The 21,296-nt window shown below is 37.1% G+C and overlaps 1 protein-coding gene across 5 annotated transcripts in view; it reads left to right on the top strand.

Annotated features, from left to right (window-relative positions):
* The window catches only part of CENPC (centromere protein C), an 89,960-nt gene that overhangs the window by 63,980 nt on the left and 4,684 nt on the right, over window positions 1-21,296 (top strand). For 2 of the 5 annotated variants that reach the window (XM_079920013.1, XM_079920015.1), the window contains 5 exons: window positions 5,063-5,122; window positions 15,118-15,222; window positions 16,008-16,136; window positions 16,716-16,811; window positions 18,782-18,936. In XM_079920013.1, coding sequence (XP_079776139.1) covers window positions 5,063-5,122; window positions 15,118-15,222; window positions 16,008-16,136; window positions 16,716-16,811; window positions 18,782-18,936 — 545 coding nt within the window. Of the gene's footprint in view, window positions 1-5,062; window positions 5,123-7,003; window positions 12,006-15,117; window positions 15,223-16,007; window positions 16,238-16,715; window positions 16,812-18,781; window positions 18,937-21,296 lie in introns of those variants that run through there. The other 3 variants (XR_013828135.1, XM_079920014.1, XM_079920016.1) reach the window with 3 other exon arrangements.

Below are 21,296 nucleotides of genomic sequence, written 5' to 3'. Positions count from 1 at the left end.
TGGAATGTACCTGTTTTGGTCAAATTTACCTTCTTGATCATGTTACAATGCTTTTACTTTGTAGTCTTTTTTTGTCTAATATTAACATTGTGACTCCCTGCTTTCTTTTGGTTTGTTTTTGTTTCTTATATTTCTTTTCTTCCTTTTACTTAACCTTTTTTTTTTTTTACCAAACTAAAGCAGAGTGGCTTCAAACAGCATGATTGAATTTTTATTTTTGACTTGCTCTGTCAGTATTTTTTTCCTTTAATAAATGTTTAACAGATATGCTTTGTTACTTCTTTGTAAAGTTGGTAGATAAGTCTCACACATGCTAGCAAGGACTCAGGAACTTTCTTTTTTATCACAGTGAACAACTAGTCAAATAGTAAAAGTCTTTTGAGTCACAGTCTTTTTGTCCTTTAAACTATTTGGCTATTGCTCTTTTATCTCATGATAGCTAATGCTTATGAATAGATATTGTAAGCCAGCCTTACTTCTTTTTTCCTTTGTAAATAACCTGTTTCTTCCATTTTCATGCTTATTAGGCTTTGTTAGTCTTTGAAATTCTGGAGTTGTCTCTGTGTTTGGCTTTGTTTTGTTTTATACTCTTCTGGGAAATAATTTTAAATTTACTCAAATACCATATCCCCTTCATCCAGTTCCCATAATTTCCAACATTTTACAATATTTGTTTCATTTCCCTCCCTGCCATCTCTACATAAATGTTTATACATGTTTATTAGTCTTTTTTTTGGACTGTTCAAGTGCAAGTCGCATACATATTATTGTGTGAGTATGTGCAGACATGATGCAAGACAAGAACATAATCACTCTTCATCCATCCACGTCAGGAAATCAGCATTAATATAACACTAGTCTTCCTTCACTGACTCCATGCAGATTTCACCAGCAGTTCCATCAGTGTTCCTTTTTCTCTCTGGTTCAGGATCCAATCTAGGATCATGGACTGTGTTTGGGTCTCATGTCCCTTCAGTTTCTTTCAATAAGGAATAGTTCTTCAGTCGTCTTCTAACTTTCCTGACCTTGACACTTTTTTAAAGAGCTTTTCATTCTTTAGAATGACCTTCAACCTGGGTGTCTCTAATATTTCCTCATGATCAGATATGAGCCATGCATATTTAACAGAAATACTACAGAAATGGCTGTGTTCTTTGTGCATCACATTAGGAGGCAAACAGTGCTGACTCATCTTCTACTAGTGATTTTACTTATTTATTTATTTAATTTTAAAATAAATTTATTTATTTATTTTTGTCTGTGTTGGGTCTTTGTTGCTGCGTGCTAGCTTTCTCTAGTTGCAGTGAGTGGAAGCTACTGTTCATTGTGGTGTGCAGCCTTCTCATTGCAGTGGCTTCTCTTGTTGCAGAGCACGGGCTCTAGGTGTGCGGGCTTCAGTAGTTGTGGCACACAGGCTTAGTTGCCTCGCAGCATGTGGGATCTTCCCAGACCAGAGCTCGAACCGGTGTCCCCTGCATTGGCAGGTGGATTCTTAACCACTGCGTCACCGGGGAGGCCCCTCTACTAGTGATTTTAATCTTCATCACCTCTTCAAGTTATTGTCTGCCAGGTTTCTCCACTCAGGGTTTTTCTCTTTGGTAATTGATAAGTATTTTGTGGAACGATATCCTATTTTAGTAACTTGTCCCTTTTCAAACCTCTGCACCAATATTAGCATCTTTTGAATATTCCCACCTGAATCCGCTAATAGTGGTACCAAATTACTATTTTCTATTTCCCTAATTTCTTCTCTGTTAGTTGGCATCCTATAAGAAATAGTTTTACTTACTCCTTCCCCATTTATTTATTCATTATTCATTTATTTATATTATTATGGACTACTACTGGGTTCCTCAAATTGTGCCAAATTTGGCCAGGAGGAGACATCCTTTCAACTGGTTCCTGAGACCTGTTGTCATGTTTCTGTCATTTTTTGAATACTGTCTTATTTTTTGGCAGAAGATGTTCCAGACTCCTTCCCCTGCCTCTACTCTGGAATCAGTTATTTCTCCAAAGGAACCTAGTGGAGGGATGACATTTAGAAACTTAGATCCGGGTGCTTGGTGTACTCATTGTTACTGGGATATCACGGCTTTTAGGTTCTCTCAGTGGACTGAGATAGGAAATAGATAAACACACACATACATATATATGTGCACTGTACATACACAAGCATCTGTATCTTCTTTCTGTATTTATTCAGGCATCCCTTGCTTTATTGCTCTTTGCTTTAATGTGTGTCACAGATTTTGCATTTTTTACAAATTGAAGTTTTGAAGCAGGCAGCCCTGATCAAACAAGTCAATTGGCACCATTTTCCAATGGCATTTGCTCACTTAGTATCTCTGTGTCACATTTTGGTAATTAACACAATATTTCATTATTATTATATTATGGTAATCTGTGATCAGTGATCTTTGTTACTACTGTAAAAAAAACATTACGACTTGCAGAAGGCACAGATGATATGTAGCATTTTTTAGCAATAAAGTATTTAAGATACATTGATTTTTAGGCATAATGCTTTTGCACACTTAATAGACTACATTATAGTGTAAACATAACTTTTATATGTATTGGGAAACAAAAATATTCATGTGACTCACTTTATTGCCAAATTTGTTTTATTGCAGTGGTCTGGAACCAAACTCTCAATATCTCTGAGGTGTTTCTGTGTTTAGAAACCATGGGTTCACATCAGTACCTCCAACTCCAGTCCAGCATGTTTGACTTTCCCTTTTCCATTTTTGTTTTGTTTTGTTTTTGTGGTACGCAGCCTTCTCACTGCTGTGTCCTCTCCCGTTGTGGAGCACAGGCTCCAGACGCGCAGGCTCAGCAGCCATGGCTCATGGGCCCAGCCGCTCCACGGCACGTGGGATCTTCCCAGACCGGGGCATGAATCCGTGTCCCCTGCATCGGCAGGTGGACTCTCAACCACTGCGCCACCAGGGAAGCCCTCCCTTTTCCATTTTAATAAACCCTTTCTCAAGGATAGTGAGAAGCCTGGCTCCCATTATCCTCAGTATATTTATTCATTTGCTTTGTTCCTTCTCTTGTCTCCCACAGTTGCCTCCAGAGCCCACTGCTATAGGAAAATTTCCAAGAACGACTAATCCTCTACTTGTTATAGTGGGAAGTACAAGGGAAATTGTATATATATATATATATATATTTTTTTTTTTGGAATAGCTTTATTGGGATGTACTTCACATACCATACAATTAACACATTTATAGTATATAATTCAGTAGTTTATAATTATCACCACAGTAAATTTTAGAACACTTTCATGATCCCAAAAAAGAAACCTTCTACTCTTTAGCTGAGAATGTAATGAAAACTTAGACCTGCTTTTCAGGAAATGTATATTACACACAAAATTGTATTAAAAATCTAAGATGGTTCATGGATATTAAGTATTCTAGTTTCATATTGCTGCATAACTTAACATCCCAAACTTAGTGGCGTAATACAACAGTCGATTTATCTCTTATGGTTCTGTGGGTTGACTTAGTTTATTAGCTGGGCAATTCTCATTTTGGCTCTCATGCATTTGTAGTTAGATGCAAGCTGCTGGGGCTGGAGTCTCTTGAAATATCAGCTGGACTGGAAATCCATGGTGACTTATTTACTCATATATTTGGTACCTTGCCAGGGTGGCTGAAATAATTGGGGGCTGGCCAACATCTCTTTTTCTCCACATGGCCTTTCCACTTGGTTATCTTGGGTTTCCTCACAGCATGGCAGTCTTGGGGTAATCAGTCTTCATAATGATGGCTGTCTTTCCTCAGACTGAAGTTCCAAGAGATCCAGGTGGCACCTGCATGTCTTCTGAGGAATTAGCTTTCAAAGTCCCAGAATGTCATTTCTGTGCATTCCATTAGTCAAGCAACTCACTAAGGCCAGTGGTGATTCAAGGAGAAGGCAATTAAACTTTGCCTCTTGATAAAGAACAGCGTTTGTGCATAGGAAGGGAAATAATTGATGGTTGTTACGTTTAGATGCTATTTATCACACTAAAGTTTAGAACTCTTGACCTGATTGTCACACTGCTAAGTAAATTCGGTATGGTTGCACTATTTACAACTTTAAGAATCATAGATTACTTTATTAACAGAGTAATTATTCATTATCACTCCTTGCATTTTTATCCACCCAGTGGCTTATTTCACTTAAAGTCCACAAGCAATAGAAAACCTGTTTGTTTTTTGTTACTTGTAACTGTTATCGTCTTAAGATATATCACTGTAGCAAAATCTAGAGACATATTATACTCTTTTTCACTAGCCTTCATTTCTCAGCAGTGAAAAGCAAAGGGAGTAATAAAATGTATTGTCAGGTTGACAGATGAATGGATAAAGAAGATGTGGCACATGTATACAATGGAATATTACTCAGCCATAAAAAGAAACAAAATTGAGTTATTTGTAGTGAGGTGGATGGACCTAGAGTCTGTCCTACAGAGTGAAGTAAGTCAGAAAGAGAGAAATAAATACCGTATGCTAACACATATACATGGAATCTAAAAAAAAACAAAAATTGTTCTGATAAACCTAGGGGCAGGACAGGAATAAAGACACAGACGTAGAGAATGGACTTGAGGACACAGGGAGGGAGAAGGGTAAGCTGGGATGAAATGAGAGAGTAACACTGACATATATGCACTACAAAATGTAAAATAGATAGCTAGTGGGAATCAGCTGCACAGCACAGGGAGATCAGCTCAGTGCTTTGCGACCACCTAGATGGGTGGGATAAGGAGGGTGGGAGGCAGACACAAGAGGGAGGGGATATGGGGATATATGTATGCATATAGCTGATTCACTTCGTTATATACCAGAAACTAACACAATATTGTAAAGAAATTATACTCCAATAAAGATGTTATAAAAAAAAAGGAGTATGCATCCAAGTAAACAACTGTTATTTTCTAAGAAAAAAGATGTATTTTCAAGTTGAATTTTATTTTAAAATATTTATACTGAAGTTGACCGAGTAGCACACTTTAACTCAACATGAAATTAGTGGCCATTGCTCATGATATTGCTTCTGCAATTTGCAGATGATTCAAGAGTAAAAAGGTCTAACTCAACACCAGAGAACAAGGTGCATCACAAATTAGGTAAGATTACTTTTCTCTTAATATTTTCATATTATAAAACCTTTATTTCTAAATGTAACTTAATTTTTTCTCAGGCAGGGGGAAAATATTATGTGGATTAATTGTCAGAGAAAGTAAAACCTGTATTTAGTTTTAATGAATTTCATGGTAAATCATCACAGGCCACTGAGTTTCTTTATTGTCCATTTATGAAGCCTGTAATCCTCTCACTCATTGCTCTATAGTAGGGAGCTGATAAGCTAAGAAGCTAGGGTGGAGAATTCTATAAAATGTAACTGCTAGGTAGATGGCATCCCTGACAACTTCTCCCGTTTTTTCCAGTTCACACCTAAACAAAGCAGTAACTAGGATAAGTAAGCTGGGAGCTAAGGAATCCATGGAGAGGCTCACATGAGGATTAAAACTATGGTTTTCAAAGAGATATTTGCTGGTCAAGATTCATGGGACCTCTCACCTTTGTGGAACTGGAGTGGCTTTTTATCTCTCCCCCTATACTTGAGGCTTCTACACTTGTACCTGAAGAGAACCTGTAGGAATGAAGCTTTTTCTAATTGCTTCAACCAAAACCTCACATCTTGTCAGTTAGTATTTTGTAGGCCCATGTGAAGAGAGGCTGCTATACTTCTCGGTGCTTAATGCTTGTCTTGGAGTGGAATATGCCTAGAGTCAGAGTAGGCAAAGAGAAATAAAAGTGTCCCTGAGCAGGGGCTCCAGCAATCCAAGAGAGGAAAATCAAGAATTATGCCTAGCAACAGTAGGCAGCTTCTGGTGTGCTAGAACCATTGTAGTAGATGGATAACAATTTTAACAATGAAGGAAATATGAGTACTGTCAGAGATCTAGTTATATCATAGAAGGCTTTCTGGTTGCTAAAGCATAATTTTTCAGTTTAAAAAGTCAGTACGTGAACTGAAAGTAAATATATTTTCTGTTGAGAGCTGAATTAGTAGCTGGTATTGACATTGAAGAAATTCATCAGAACAGAAATATAAAAAAAGATGGAAACAATGAAGAAAAAAATATGCAGTGGAAATAACAGGGAGACAGCAGATAAAACATACAAATAACAGGATTTCCAGAAAAAAGAAACAGATGGAGGAATGAAAACAGTTAAAGAAAGTACTAGTTAAAACTTCTGTGGGCTTCCCTGGTGGTACAGTGGTTGGGAGTCCGCCTGCCGATGCAGAGGACGCGGGTTTGTGCCCCAGTCCAGGAAGATCCCACATGCCGCGGAGCGGCTGGGCCCGTGAGCCATGGCCGCTGAGCCTGGGTGTCCGGAGCCTGTGCTCCGCAACGGGAGAGGCCACAACAGTGAGAGGCCTGCGTACCGCAAAAAACAAACAAAAAACAAACAAACAAAAAAAAGAATTAAAACTTCCCTGGAGTAAAGATAGGCTTGATCTGCAATTTGAGAAAGTTTACCAACTGCCAGAGAGAATTAATGAAAATGATACATCTCTAGACATAAGTGAATAAAATTCCTGAATTTCAAGGATAGAAGAAAGCTTCCAGACAGAAAAGTTACATATAACGGAGAAAAAAAAACCCAACAAAACCTGACTCCCATGACTCACGTATGCAACTCTGGAAGAATAAAATAATATATATAGCCTTTCAGAAATGTATTACAGAGGCAGGCATAGTCAAGATGGCATACTAGGAGCATGTGGAATTCATGTCTCCTCACAACTAGGGCACCTACCAGGCACTGGTGGGGGACCACGGACACCTAAGGGGACAGGATGAACCCCCAGTGACTGGTTGTTTCTATTATACTTTTATTTTTCCTGATACATTTTTTATCTTTCTAATTTTATTTTTTATTTATTTATTTTTTTGTGGTACGTGGGCCTCTCACTGTTGTGGCCTCTCCCGTTGCAGAGCACAGGCTCCGGATGCACAGGCCCAGCGGCCATGGCTCATGGGCCAAGCGGCTCCGTGGCATGTGGGATCTTCCCGGACCGGGGCACGAACCCATGTCCCCTGCATCGGCAGGCGGACTCTCAACCACTGCGACACCAGGGAAGACCTATTTTGTTTTTTATTCTTTGATATTGTACTGCTCCTTTTCTCTTTCTTTCTTTTTCTTTTTTTTATGCGCCACGAAGCTTGTGGGATCTTAGTCATCAGGCCAAAGGTCGTGCCCGAGCTCCTGTGGTGGGAGCTGCGAGTCCAAACCGCTGGACTAACAGAGAACCTCAGCCCCCACAGAATATCAATCGGAGTGAGGCCTCCTGGAGGTCCTCATCTCAGGACCAAGACCTGGCTCTATCCAAGTGCCTGGAAACTCCAGTGCTGGACGTCTCAGGCCAAACAACCAGTAAGACAGGAATACAGCACCACCCATCAAAAAAAAAAAAAAGGACAAAAAAATATGTTACAGATGAAGGAGCAAGGTAAAAACCCACCAAACCAAACAAATGAAGAGGAAATAGGCAGTCTATCTGAAAAAGAATTCAGAGTAATGATAGTAAAGATGATCCAAAATCTTGGAAACAGAATGGAGAAAATACAAGAAACATTTAACAAGGATCTGGAAGAACTAAAAAGCAAACAAACAGTGATGAACAACACAATTACTGAAATTAAAAATACTGTAGAAGGAATCAATAGCAGAATAACTGAGGCAGAAGAACAGACAAGTGAGCTAGAAAATAAAATGGTAGAAATAACTGTCAGGGAGCATAATAAAGAAAAAAGAATGAAAAGAATTGAGGACAGTCAGAGACCTCTGGGACAACATTAAACGCACCAACATTCAAATTATAGGGGTCCCAGAAGAAGAAGAGAAAGAAAAAGGGTCTGAGAAAATATTTGAAGAGATTATAGCCAAAAACTTCCCAAACATGGGAAAGGAAATAGACAATCAAGTCCAGGAAGCACAGAGAGTACCATACAAGATAAACCCAAAGAGAAACACACCAAGACACATATTAATCAAACTATCAAAAATTAAATACAAAGAAAAAGTATTAAAAGCAGCAAGGGAAAAGCAACAAGTAACATACAAGGGAATCCACATAAGGTTAACAGCTGATCTTTCAGCAGAAACTCTGCAAGCCTGAAGGGAGTGGCAGGACATATTTAAAGTGATGAAAGGGAAAAACCTGCAACCAAGATTACTCTACCCAGCAAGGATCTAATTGAGATTCGATGGAGAAATTAAAACCTTTACAGATAAGCAAAAGTTATGGGAATTCAGCACCACCAAACCAGATTTACAGCAAATGCTAAAGGAACTTCTCTAGGCAGGAAACACAAGAGAAGGAAAAGAACTACAAAAACAAACCAACAACAATTAAGAAAATGGTCATAGGAACATACATATTGATAATTATCTTAAATGTAAATGGACTAAATGCTCCCACCAAAAGACACAGACTGGCTGAATAGGTATAAAAACAAGACCCGTATATATGCTGTCTACAAGATACCCACTTCAGACCTAGGGACACGTACAGACTGAAAGTGAGGGGATGCAAAAAGATATTCCATGCAAATGGAAATCAAAAGATAGCTGGAGTAGCAATTCTCCTATCAGACAAAATAAAGACTATTACAGGAGACAAAGAAGGACACTACAGAATGATCAAGGGATCAATCCAAGAAGAAGATACAACAATTGTAACAATATATGCACCCAACATAGGAGCTCCTCAATACATAAGGCAAATGCTAACAGCCATAAAAGGGGAAATTGACAGTAACACAATCATAGTAGGGGACTTTAACACCCCACTTTCACCAATAGACAGATCATCCAAAATGAAAATAAATAAACACAAGCTTTAAATGACGCATTAAACAAGATGGACTTAATTGATATTTATAGGACATGCCATCCAAAAACAACAGAATACACTTTCTTCTCAAGTGCTCATGGAACGTTCTGCAGGATAGACCATATGTTGCGTCACAAATCAAGCCTTGGTAAATTTAAGAAAACTGAAATTGTATCAAGTATCTTTTCTGATCACAACGCTATGAGACTAGATATCATTTACAGGAAAAAGACTGTAAAATATACAAACACATGGAGGCTAAACAATACGCTACTGAATAACCAAGAGGTCACTGAAGAAATCAAAGAGGAAATCAAAAAATACCTAGAAACAAATGATAACGGAAACACGATGACCCAAAACCTGTGGGATGCAGTAAAAGCAGTTCTACGAGGGAAGTTTATACCAAAACAATCCTACCTTAAGAAACAAGAAAAATCTCAAATAAGCAACCTAACCTTACACCTAAAGCAATTAGAGAAAGAAGGACAAGAAAACCCAAAGTTAGCAGTAGGAAACAATTCATAAAGATAAGATCAGAAATAAGTGAAAAAGAAATGAAGGAAACAATAGCAAAGATCAATAAAACTAAAAGCTGGTTCTTTGAGAAGATAAACAAAATAGATAAACCATTAGCCAGACTTATAAAGAAAAAAGGGAGAAGACTCAAATCAACAGAATTAGGAATGAAAACGGAGAAGTAACAACTGACAGTGCAGAAATACAAAGGATCATGAGAGATTAGACTACAAGCAACTCTATGCCAATAAAATGGACAACTTGGAAGAAATGGACACATTCTTAGAAAAGTACAACCTTCCGAGACTGAACCAGGAAGAAATAGAAAATATAAACAGACCAATCACAAACACTGAAATTGAAACTGTGATTAACAGTCTTCCAATAAACAGCCCAGGACCAGATGGATTCACAGGCAAATTCTGTCAAACATTTAGATAAGAGCTAACACTCATCCTTCTCAAACTCTTCGAAAATATAGCAGAAGGAGGATTACTCCCAAACTCATTCTACAAAGCTACCATCACCCTGAAGCCAAACCCAGACAAAGATGTCACAAAAAAAGAAAACTACAGGCGAGTATCTCTGATGAACATAGATGCAAAAATCCTCAACAAAATATTAGCAAACAGAATCCAACAGCACATTAAAAGGTTCATACACCATGATCAAGTGGGGTTTACCCCAGGAATGCAAGGATTCTTAAGTATACGCAAATCAATTAATAATGATACACCATATTAACAAATTGAGGGATTAAAAACCATATAATAATCTCAATAGATGCAGAAAATGCTTTTGACAAAATTCAACACCAATTTATGAAAAAACTCTCCAGAAAGTTGGCATAGAGGGAACCTACCTCAACATAGTGAAAGCTATATATGACAAATCCACAGTCAACATCGTTCTCAATGGTGAAAAACTGAAACCATGTCCTCTAAGATCAGGAACAAGACAAGGTTGCCCACTCTCACCGCTAGTATTCAACATAGTTTTCGAAGCCTTAGCCACAGCCATCAGAGAAGAAAAAGAAATAAAAGGAATCCAAAGCGGAAAAGAAGTAGTAAAACTGTCATTGTTTGCAGATGATATGATACTATCCATAGAGAATCCTAAAGATGCTACCAGAAAACTACTAGAGCTAATCAATGTATTTGGTAGAGTAGCAAGATACAATATTAATGCACAGAAATCTCCTGTATTCCTAAACACTAATGATGAAAAATCTGAAGGAGAACTTAAGGAAACACTCCAATTTACCATTGCAACGAAAAGAATAAAATACCTAGGTATCAATCTACCTAAGGATACAAAAGACCTGTATACAGAAAAATATTAGACACTAATGAAAGAAATTAAGGATGATACAAACAGATGGAGAGATATATCATGTTCTTGGGTTGGAAGAATCAACATTGTGAAAATGACTGTACTACCCAAAGCAATCTACAGATTCAGTGCAATCCCTGTGAAACTACCAATGGCATTTTTCACAGAACCAGAACAAAATATTTCACAATTTGTATGGAAACACAAAAGACCCCGAATAGCCAAAGCAATCTTGAGAAAGAAAAACAGAGCTGGAGGAATCAGGCTCCTGGACTTCAGACTGTACTACAAAGCTACAGTAATCAAGGCAGTATGGTACTGGCAAAAAAAACAGAAATATAGATTAATGGAACAGGATAGAAAGCCCAGAGATAAAGCCATGCACATATGGTCACCTTTTCTTTGATAAAGGAGGCAAGAATATACAATGGAGAAAAGACAGCCTCTTCAATAAGTGGTGCTGGGAAAACTGGATAGCTACATGTAAAAGAATGACATTAGAACACTCCCTAACACCATACCCAAAAATAAACTCAAAATGGATTAAAGGCCTAAATGTAAGGCCAGACACTGTAAAACTCTTAGAGGAAAACATAGGCAGAACACTCCATGAGATAAATCACAGCAAGATCCTTTTTGACCCACCTCCTAGAGTAAAGGGAATGAAAACAAAAATAAACAATTGGACCTAATGTAACTTAAAAACTTCTGCACAGCAAAGGAAACCATAAACCAGACCAAAAGACAACCCTCAGAATGGGAGAAAATATGTGCAAATGAAGCAACTGACAAAGGATTAATCTCCAAAATATACAAGCAGCTCATGTAGCTCCATATCAATAAAAAACCCAGTCCAAAAGTGGGCAGAAAACCTAAATGGATATTTCTCCAAAGAAGATATACAGATTGCCAACAAACACATGGAAATATGCCCAACATCACTAATCATAAGAGAAATGCAAATCAAAACTACAATAAGGTATCACTTCACACCAGTCAGAATGGCCATCATCACAAAATCTACAAACAATAAATGCTGGAGAGGTTGTGGAGAAAAGGGAACCCTCTTGCATTGTTGGTGGGAATGTAAATTGATACAGCCACTATGGAGAACAGAATGGAGGTTCCTTAAAAAACTAAAAATAGAACTACCATATGACCCAGCAGTCCCACTACTGGTCATATACCTGAGAAAACCACAATTCAAAGAGTCATGTACCACAGTGTTCATTGCTGCACTATTTACAATAGCCAGGACATGGCAGCAACCTAAGTGTCCATAAAGAAATGAATGGATAAAGAAGACGTGGCATATATATATATATACACACACACACATACACACACACACACACACACACACACACACACACACACACACACACAACGGAATATTACTCAGCCATAAAAAGAAATGAAATTGAGTTACTTGTAGTGAGTTGGATGGACTTAGAGTCTGTCATACAGAGTGAAGTAAGTCAGAAAGAGAAAAACAAATACCGTATGCTAACACACATATATGGAATCTAAAAAAAAAATATGCTTCTGATGAACCTAGGGGCAGGACAGGAATAATGACGCAGATGTAGAGAATGGACTTGAGGTCACGGGGAGGGGAGAAGGGTAAGCTGGGACGAAGTGAGAGAGTAACATTGACATATATACACTACGAAATGTAAAATAGATAGCTAGTGGGAAGCAGCTGCATAGCACAGGGAGATCAGCTCAGTGCTTTGCGACCACCTCAATGGGTGGGATAGCGAGGATGGGAGGGAGGCGCAAGATGGAGGGGATATGGGGATATATGTATACATATAGCTTATTCACCTTGTTATACAGTAGGTACTAACACAACGTTGTAAAGCAGTTATACTCCAATAAAGATGGTAAAAAAAAAAAAAATGCATTACAGTCCTTTGTTTTAACTAGCCACGATATCTTTCTTTCTGATAACTGAATTTATTTTGCAGATAGTGCAAAATTAAGTTCAGCTTCCTCTATGTAAAATATCCATGTAAGGTAATCTAACCAACTATCATATAAGTAAAAAATGAGTTCAAAGAGAGGAAACACTGCTGAGGAATGATTCTGAATATATGTGGTTAAATTTAAACAATGTATATTTGTTTTCTGCTGCTGTGTACCAAATTACTACAAATTTAGTTGTTTAGACAACACACATTATTATCCCTTGGTTTCCGTGGGTCAGGAGCTCAGGCACAAATTAGCTGGGTCCTCTGTTCAAGGGTTTCACAGGCTTCAGTCCAACGTCTCAGCCTGGGCCATGATCTTACCTGAGGCTCGAGGTCCTGTTAACCATCACAAGCTCATGTAGTTGTTAGCAGAATTCAGTTCCTTGGAATTGTAGGACTGAGGTACATGTTTCCTTGGTGGCTGTGAGCCATGGGCCACTAGTCTCGACTTCTAGGGGTCACCTGCAGTTCCTTGTCACATGACCCTTTTCATAGACCCTTCACAGTATGGCAGCTTGCTTCTCCAAAGTGAGCAAGGAAGAATTTTTCTCTCCTTCTGGTAGTGTCTTATATGTATGATCATGATGTAATCACAGAAGTGACTTCCCATTGCTTTTGCCATATTGTGTTGAGTGTGTCATAGGTTCCACATGTATCCCAGGGAAGGGGATTATATAAAGGTGTGTCTCATTGCTCACACCTTAGGATGTGTCTACTACTAAATGCTAATATGATTGGGGATTTTTGCAGTGATAGCTTGAAATCCACACTATCTTAACAAAACTTGGTGTGGTGGGGAGGAGAGTAGGAGTGGAAGAGGGGTAATAAAAGTAGTGTAAAAGTTTCATTTTACTAAATGAGAAAAAGGAGACGATAACATCTTGGTAGGGGATATAGTTTTTTGTTGTTGTTTTTTTGCTGTATGCAGGCCTCTCACTGTTGTGGCCTCTCCCGTTGTGGAGCACAGGCTCCAGACACGCAGGCTCAGCAGCCATGGCTCACGGGTCCAGCCGTTCCGCGGCATGTAAGATCTTCCCGGACCGGGGCACGAACCCGTCTCCCCTGCATCGGCAGGCGGACTCTCAACCACTGCACCACCAGGGAAGCCCCGGGGATATAGTTTTTAATATAATGATGGAGAAATGAGTATGACTGTTGAGTGTCAGGAATGGGAAGGTAACCAATATTAGAGTGAAAAAGCACAGTAAACTTTGAAATGACCAAGGTTTGAGGTATGGAGGAAGAAATGGTATTCTGACCAAACCAGTGAGAATGAGGGAAAAAGAGAATCACTGATGTAAAATAACCTGTAAATATAAAGTAAAATGGAAGAAATAAATAGATGTGTATTACTTGTTATACTAAATAAGTGTGAATGGATTGAATTCCTCTAGTAAGATAGAGACTATCAGATTTGGTTAAACAAAACAAACTTACCTATGTGTTTATAAGAAATACTTAAAACAGGTTTTAAAATAGAAGATTATCAAAGAATTAAGTAGGCTAATATAAACAGAAAGAAACTAGTATATTTTTTAATATTAGGTGAATTGAAATTTAAGGTTAAAAGTGCTGAACACGATGAAGGACTTGTAATAATAAAATTAGCACTTTATGAAGAAGATAGAAAAATCATAAACTACTATGTACCAAACAACCTAGCAACTAAAATGTGTAAAGGAAAAAAACTATGGAAAAGCAAGGAGATTTTAATTTAAACAATACAGTTAGACTGGGAGATTTTGTTAAACCACTTTCAGAATTGGACAACTCCAGCAAACCAGAAGTAAGTAAGAACATAGGAAGTTGATTATGTAGCCAACAAACTTAGTATATAGAACTTTGCCTTGTTCACATAAAACGAATAGATATGTGTGTATCCACACAAACACATGTATACATAACCACCCCTGATTTATAAACTTCCTATTGTGGAGCATTTAGGTGGTTTTCAGTTTGCTTTTTGCTTTTTCTTTTCTGTTTCTATTATGAACAGTACTACCATGAATGTACTTAACACCTATATCTTTGCCCATTTTTGTGAATATTTTGCAAACTCATTTTCTAAAGATGAAATTTCTACGTCACACAGTATTACAATTATAGGTATTGTCAAATTGTCATCAATCAGTTTACATTTCTACCTACAATATATGAGAATTCCGGTGTACCTTTAACATCATTAACCGTGAATGTTACCATGTTTTTAAATCTTTTCCAATCTAGTAGCTTGGCATTTCTTTAATAACACAAATATGTCTTAAAATTTGTTTTTCTAGTGTTTTGTCTAAAAGCATTTGTGTTCTAGAAAGTAATATCAGTCTTTTCACTGCAGAGTATCATCCAACTAAACATATATGTGCATTTTTTGTCTGATGTCTTTTTACAGTATTGCCCTCCAACACACCAAATGTTCGCAGGACCATGAGAACACGATCCAAACCTTTGGAATATTGGAGAGGGGAGCGAATAGATTATCAAGGAAGGCCATCTGGTAAAATTTATGCTTTAGTGTCTCAAAATAATAATAATGATAATTGCTACAATTTATTTAGGTACATTACATGCCAAGTGCTGTCTTATGTATTTACATACATTACCTTATTTAATCATCATCCTCCAAAAATGTGACAATAGATTCAAGTCCAGATTTCTCTGATTACTGTAGAGATGCTGATTTGTTTTCTTTTTGGTAGCAATTTGAGGTGAGCATGTGGCTTGATAGAGTGTTATTATTTTTATACTACCTAGCAAGGTTTTTAATTGCATAAAATGAAGCATTAGATCAGAACATGAGAAAATTATAACTGTCAAAGATTAAGTATTCCCCATTATTATTCTCATTCTATTTTCTTATATTTTTCTACAAAAATTGTAGAGGGTGGGAAAGAAAGTATAGTGAGTGTTATCGTGAAGTTATTTCCTTTCTTTTGGTGTATATTTCTGAGTCAAAGGACTAAACTGACATGTGGATTACTATAAATAGTTCATTGCTGATCTTTGTGTTCTTTGTTTTTTACACTTCCACTGATGACTTGATTTCAAGCAACAGAGATCATTCAGTCATGTTTCATCAGTGCTTCTAGATTTAGGATAGAGACAAGTGAAATTGGTTGCTATTTGTGTTGTTTGAATTTTTAACTGTAGAGTGTGGTAAAACTAATGTATTCTTTCATACTTTGAAAGGAAATGTGCTGTATTAATTTAATGAGTTTTGTTTCAAGATTTTCACTTTGCCAGGTATGATAATTTACCTTGTTTTTTTTGGTTAAATTTCAGGAGGATTTGTGATTGGTGGAATACTGTCCCCAGACAAAGTATCATCTAAAAGGAAAGCAAAAGGAAACTTGGGAAGAGTCAATACAATAGTTAATAGGAAAAGGATCTGTCTTGATAATGATGAAAGAAGTATGAACTTATTCCTTATTTTATAAAAGTGCTTTGAGAAGTAGCTCTTTGCAAATTTTGAAATATATCTCTAAAAGCTTCAGATATACTACTACTTCAGGGTAAATTATCTTTTTAATGTCCACTTTTTTTCAGATTTTGAAAGTAAACTAATTTTATTCTTTTAAAAAAATCATTAATAGCAGAGTGTAAAACATTTCCACCTGAGTAAATTGACCTGTCAAATGAAGCTTATCTTTTCTGTGCTCGAATTATGGTTAAAATAAACATGTTAAAGAATTCTTTTTAAAGTGTATTGTATACTTCAGCTCTCTTAGAGAATATGCAAAACACCATTTAACTTCTTGATGATGCAAGAATTCAAAAGTTGTCAGAAAATAAGAAGTTTAGGATGTTTGCTTCTGTGGTAAATCATTGTGATTTTTGAATTTTTGTTTATCAAAGCGGTCATTGATAAACAGGAAAAAGATATGCCTCTGGCAATTTTCATTTACAACTTGTCCATAGCTGTATTTCATACTAGATTTTTTTTAATGGAAAAGAATTTTAAGTAAGATTTCAGTGGTATTTCTTTTGCAGAGAATAAATTCGTGGAAAATCTGAATATACCTCTGGGAGATCCTTTGCAGCCAACGAGGGTAAAGGACCCAGAAACACGAGAGATTATTCTTATGGGTAAGATCAGGGTTGATATTGAGAATACTTAATTTAACAACTAATAAGGACAAACTGAAGTCTGGCTTGTCTGCTTTCCCTTTCTCTCCCCAGATCTTTCAGAGCCAAAGTCTAGTAGAGAGTCTAATTCAAATAAGCAGCCTGTATGAGGACTACACTAGGGGAACTGATGGCAGACAACCTCCAGGGTACATATAGTACCATGCATTTGTCCTCTGTGATACAAGTGCTACCATCAGGAGTGTTGTCTCCGCCATTAGGGTCCAGGCCTTCTTTCACCATGAGGACACAAGCGGACAGGGGCTGTTCATGGGGAACTCTAGCAAGTTAACTGGCAGACTCCCGGATACACTCTTACTGGGGCTGTTCATGGGGAAATCTAGCAAGTTAACTGGCAGACTCCTGGATACACTCTTACTGTGAGACTGGATGGGGATTATGGCAGAATTTAGACAGCCTTTGGTGCTGTGAGATGCCAATATTGGTATCTGGGGTATAAAACCTTTTTTGGAGATGACTAGCAAGGGCATCAGTCAGCCAAACAAATGCCATGCTGAACCTTAAGGCTGGTACAGGGTCCTAGAAGCCTCCTCCTGTACTTAATAGGCATTAAACATTTAGTGTCTAGGACAACATGGGCGGTCCCAAGGGATGGGCTATAGAGTGGTGGGGTTAAGTAGGGGACACTCAGCTATTTACCAACCAGGGAATATATACATACAGGAAATATTTAAATATTTTAACAACTGTTATGACTGTACTAGTGAGTACTTGGGACTATTTATCCCAAGTCAGAGGACAGATATCTCAAACCAGAGAGGCAGTATTTACACTTAAAATTTTGACTGTGGCATAAGTTCCATTTGATATCTTAAGTAGCAAAGTTATTTCTATATTCCAGATTGTTTATTTGGCAACAGAGGTAGAAGCACAGAGAATTTTGTTTAGTGAAGTGTCTTAACTGAAAACATTGCTATACTGTATCAGGTTAAAAAAGTTGTGTGTTGTCAAGAATTCATAAGTTTTTGTTTCTTGAGCCTATGTATTTTCTATATCCTGTAGTCTGTGGGAGTACAGTCAGAAGCTGATGATAGAAAAATATATTAATTACAGGTCTGGAAAAGGTTGTAAGTAAAAGGGAAATTAAAAAGTGATATAGTAGGGCTTCCGTGGTGGCACAGTGGTTGAGAGTCCACCTGCCGATGCAGGGGACATGGGTTCGTGCCCCGGTCTGGGAAGATCCCACATGCCGCAGAGCGGCTAGGCCCGTGAGCCATGGCCGCTGAGCCTGCGCGTCCGGAGCCTGTGCTCCGCCAACGGGAGAGGCCACAACAGTGAGAGAGGCCCACGTACCGGAAAAAAAAAAAAAAAGTGATATAGTAATTTGTGAGCTACAGTTAGAACTCCGGTTACTTAGAGGCTTTACCTGATAAATAAATAAAAATCTTGTTATTTAATAATCAGTCAAGCAAGCACAAAGGAATTTATTGACATGATAATGATACATTTGTATTGTGGCTATGTTAAACTTTTTAAAGATAGGAATCCTTTCTTATCTCTTAGCTGATTTTGTTTTCTGTCTGAGTTATTATGGGAAAAATAGTAATACTACCATTGTTATTATTAATAGCCAAGACTTACCTAATGCTTACTTTGTGCCAGTGTTTTAAATACTTTACACACTTTAAGTCATTTGATATTCACAGCTCTAACATAGATGGAGTATTATTACCCCATTTTATAGAAAAGAAAATGTAGGCACAAATAGAGAGGATAAGCAACTTGGCTAAGTTCACACAGCTTGTAAGACAGAGATAGGATCTGACCTGTGGCATTCTAGCCCCAGAGTCAGTGATATTAATCACATCTATCTTTCTAAGGCAGGTTTATGTCTATATATGTGTGTATATGCTGTATCAGAGAAATGTCATTGCTATTACTTTGTACTTACTTTATTTTTTTTCCCTTAGATCTTGTAAGGCCACGAGATACATACCAATTTTGTGTTGAACATGGTGAGTTGAAAGTATATAAAACATTGGATACACCATTTTTTTCTACTGGAAAATTGATATTAGGACCACATCAAGAAAAGGGAAAGCAGCATGTAGGCCTAGACACATTGGTGAGTGTATTTTTCCATATATTTATGTTTTGCTCTTGGCACAACTCTGATTTGTTGGACTTGATGAAGCGTTAAAAATGCTATTTCCTCAGAAATGATATATGATTACTATAGTGCACAGATAATTTTTTAGTTTTTTTCATCTGTTTAAAGTCAGTCAACCAATGGCTGTTTAAAAGTACTTGTTTTGTGCATAGCAGTGTAGGCTTGAGATTCAGAAGTTTAGGGAATCGTCTTTACTTAAAAGAATTCTTGAGGGCTTCCCTGGTGGCACATTGGTTGAGAGTCCGCCTGCTGATGCAGGGGACACGGGTTCGTGCCCCGGTCCGGGAAGATCCCACATGCCATGGAGCGGCTAGGCCCATGAGCCATGGCCGCTGAGCCTGCACGTCCAGAGCCTGTGCTCCACAAAGGGAGAGGCCACAACAGTGAGGCCTGCGTACCGCAAAATAAAAAAAAAAAAAAAAAGAATCCTTAAAATTAGTTTTGCAAACAAATCATTAGAATTTTAGAGCTGGAGGGGATTATTGAGATTAAGTGTAACAGGAGATTGAGGACTGGGAGCTAGTTGCTTCAGTAAGTATTAAAGAATATATTACTGTATATAGCAGTATTATTGGCTGAAGTCATAATGAGACTCAAGGTGAGTCTCTCTTCTCTGAGTCTGTCTCTCTGTCTCTTTCTCACTGGAGACACACACCCCTATAACATGTATTTATATCAGATAATTTTTGCATTTTGAATTTGAAAATGAAAGATTTTGAAAATCACCAGATTTAAAGAAGATTTAATATTATACCAGCATTTAAAACATGTTACATCTGAGGTACATCTTTCAGTAAGTAACATTTCAGGAACCTGTGAAATCATGGTTCAAAACAGTTCTTTTTACTGATAAAATGAAAGCCCACAAAGGAGAAACAGAAAGAGCATTAGGACCCTTCAGTTTTATTAACTAAGAAGGGCAAATCAAGGCAGAGAAAGGAAAAGATACACATAAGAGTAAAAGAATAATTTATTGCTACATAGTATGTAGAATCCAGATCTAAAGTATTTAAAAATATTCTTTAATCCAATCTTAAAATGTCATAGATCTCCAGGTGGTATTAAAAGAGTAAATATAACATATTAAACTAACTAAAGTAATAGATAATCCCTGTACGATCATTAAGGAACAATTAATAATGAAAATAAGCATTATGAAATGTCATCATTGAACTAACTGTAGTTACCCATTAAGCTATAATGCCTTTATTCCTTTAAAAAAGGAATATTGAATAGTAAATGTTTGGAAGTGTTTGAACATATGTAGCTCTTTATTTTAACATAGACAGTAATTGCAAAAATTGGAAATCGCTGAAATGTGTGCTGCAGGAAAAAAATGGTTATATTATATTTTGACTTAGTAATGAGGTAAACCATTATATATGATAATCAGTTATATAGCACTTACATGTTCCAGGTGCTATACTAAACATTTTTATATTAATTTAAGTATATTATTTTGCAGAATAACCATATAGGAACACCTTTAGGATAAATATTTAAGGAAACTGAAAAGTAGAAAATTCTTTTTATTTTTTTCTGAGTAGAAATTAAAAATGAAAATGACAGAACCTTGAAGGAACTATAGAAAATAACATGTCAGTAGGTGATTATAGTTTAGTTTTGTTTCTTCTAAATATTGCCTTTAAGTTTTTATAATGAAAACTAGACTTAAAGGTTCTTTTTAAATAACAAGGGGAGTATTTTTACATTTTTAAAAAATGAAGCACACTTTTAAATATATGCTTTTGAGAAACAAAAGGGCAAGATGGAGAACCAGCATAAGCCATTAACTCTTTCTTTCAAACTCAGGTCTAGATAATGAGTAAGAGAGAAAGTAGCAGTGGTAGATTTGTTAAATTCAAACCACAGAAGAATGAACAAATTAACTATGGGAGTTTGTTGTGGAGCTCTCCTAGAAAAGAAAAGGGTATTAAGAAATGGGAAATATTGGGACTTCCCTGGTGGTCCAGTGGTTAAGAATCTGCATTCCAATGCAGCAGATGTAGGTTCAATCCCTGGTTGGGGAGCTAAGATCCCACATGCCGTGGGGCAACTAAGCCCATGCGCCACAGCTAGAGAGAAGCCCGCGCATTGCAACAAAGAGCCTGCGCACTGCAGTGAAGGATCCCACATGCTGCAACTAAGACCCAATGCAGCCAAATTAATTAATTAATTAATTAATTAATGTTTTTAGAAAAAAAAGAAATGGAAAATATTAAAGTTAAGTGATGTGGAAGACCAGTCAAAAACCAGAAGAGAGAAAAAACCCAAATAAATCAAAAGGTAGAACTATATGAAAAACTAGACAGTAA

The sequence above is a fragment of the Stenella coeruleoalba genome (genome assembly GCF_951394435.1).
Source record: "Stenella coeruleoalba genome assembly, chromosome: 4".
Taxonomy (NCBI): domain Eukaryota; kingdom Metazoa; phylum Chordata; class Mammalia; order Artiodactyla; family Delphinidae; genus Stenella; species Stenella coeruleoalba.
Note: the sequence above shows the minus strand (reverse complement) of the source record. Positions and strands in the feature narration are given on the sequence as shown.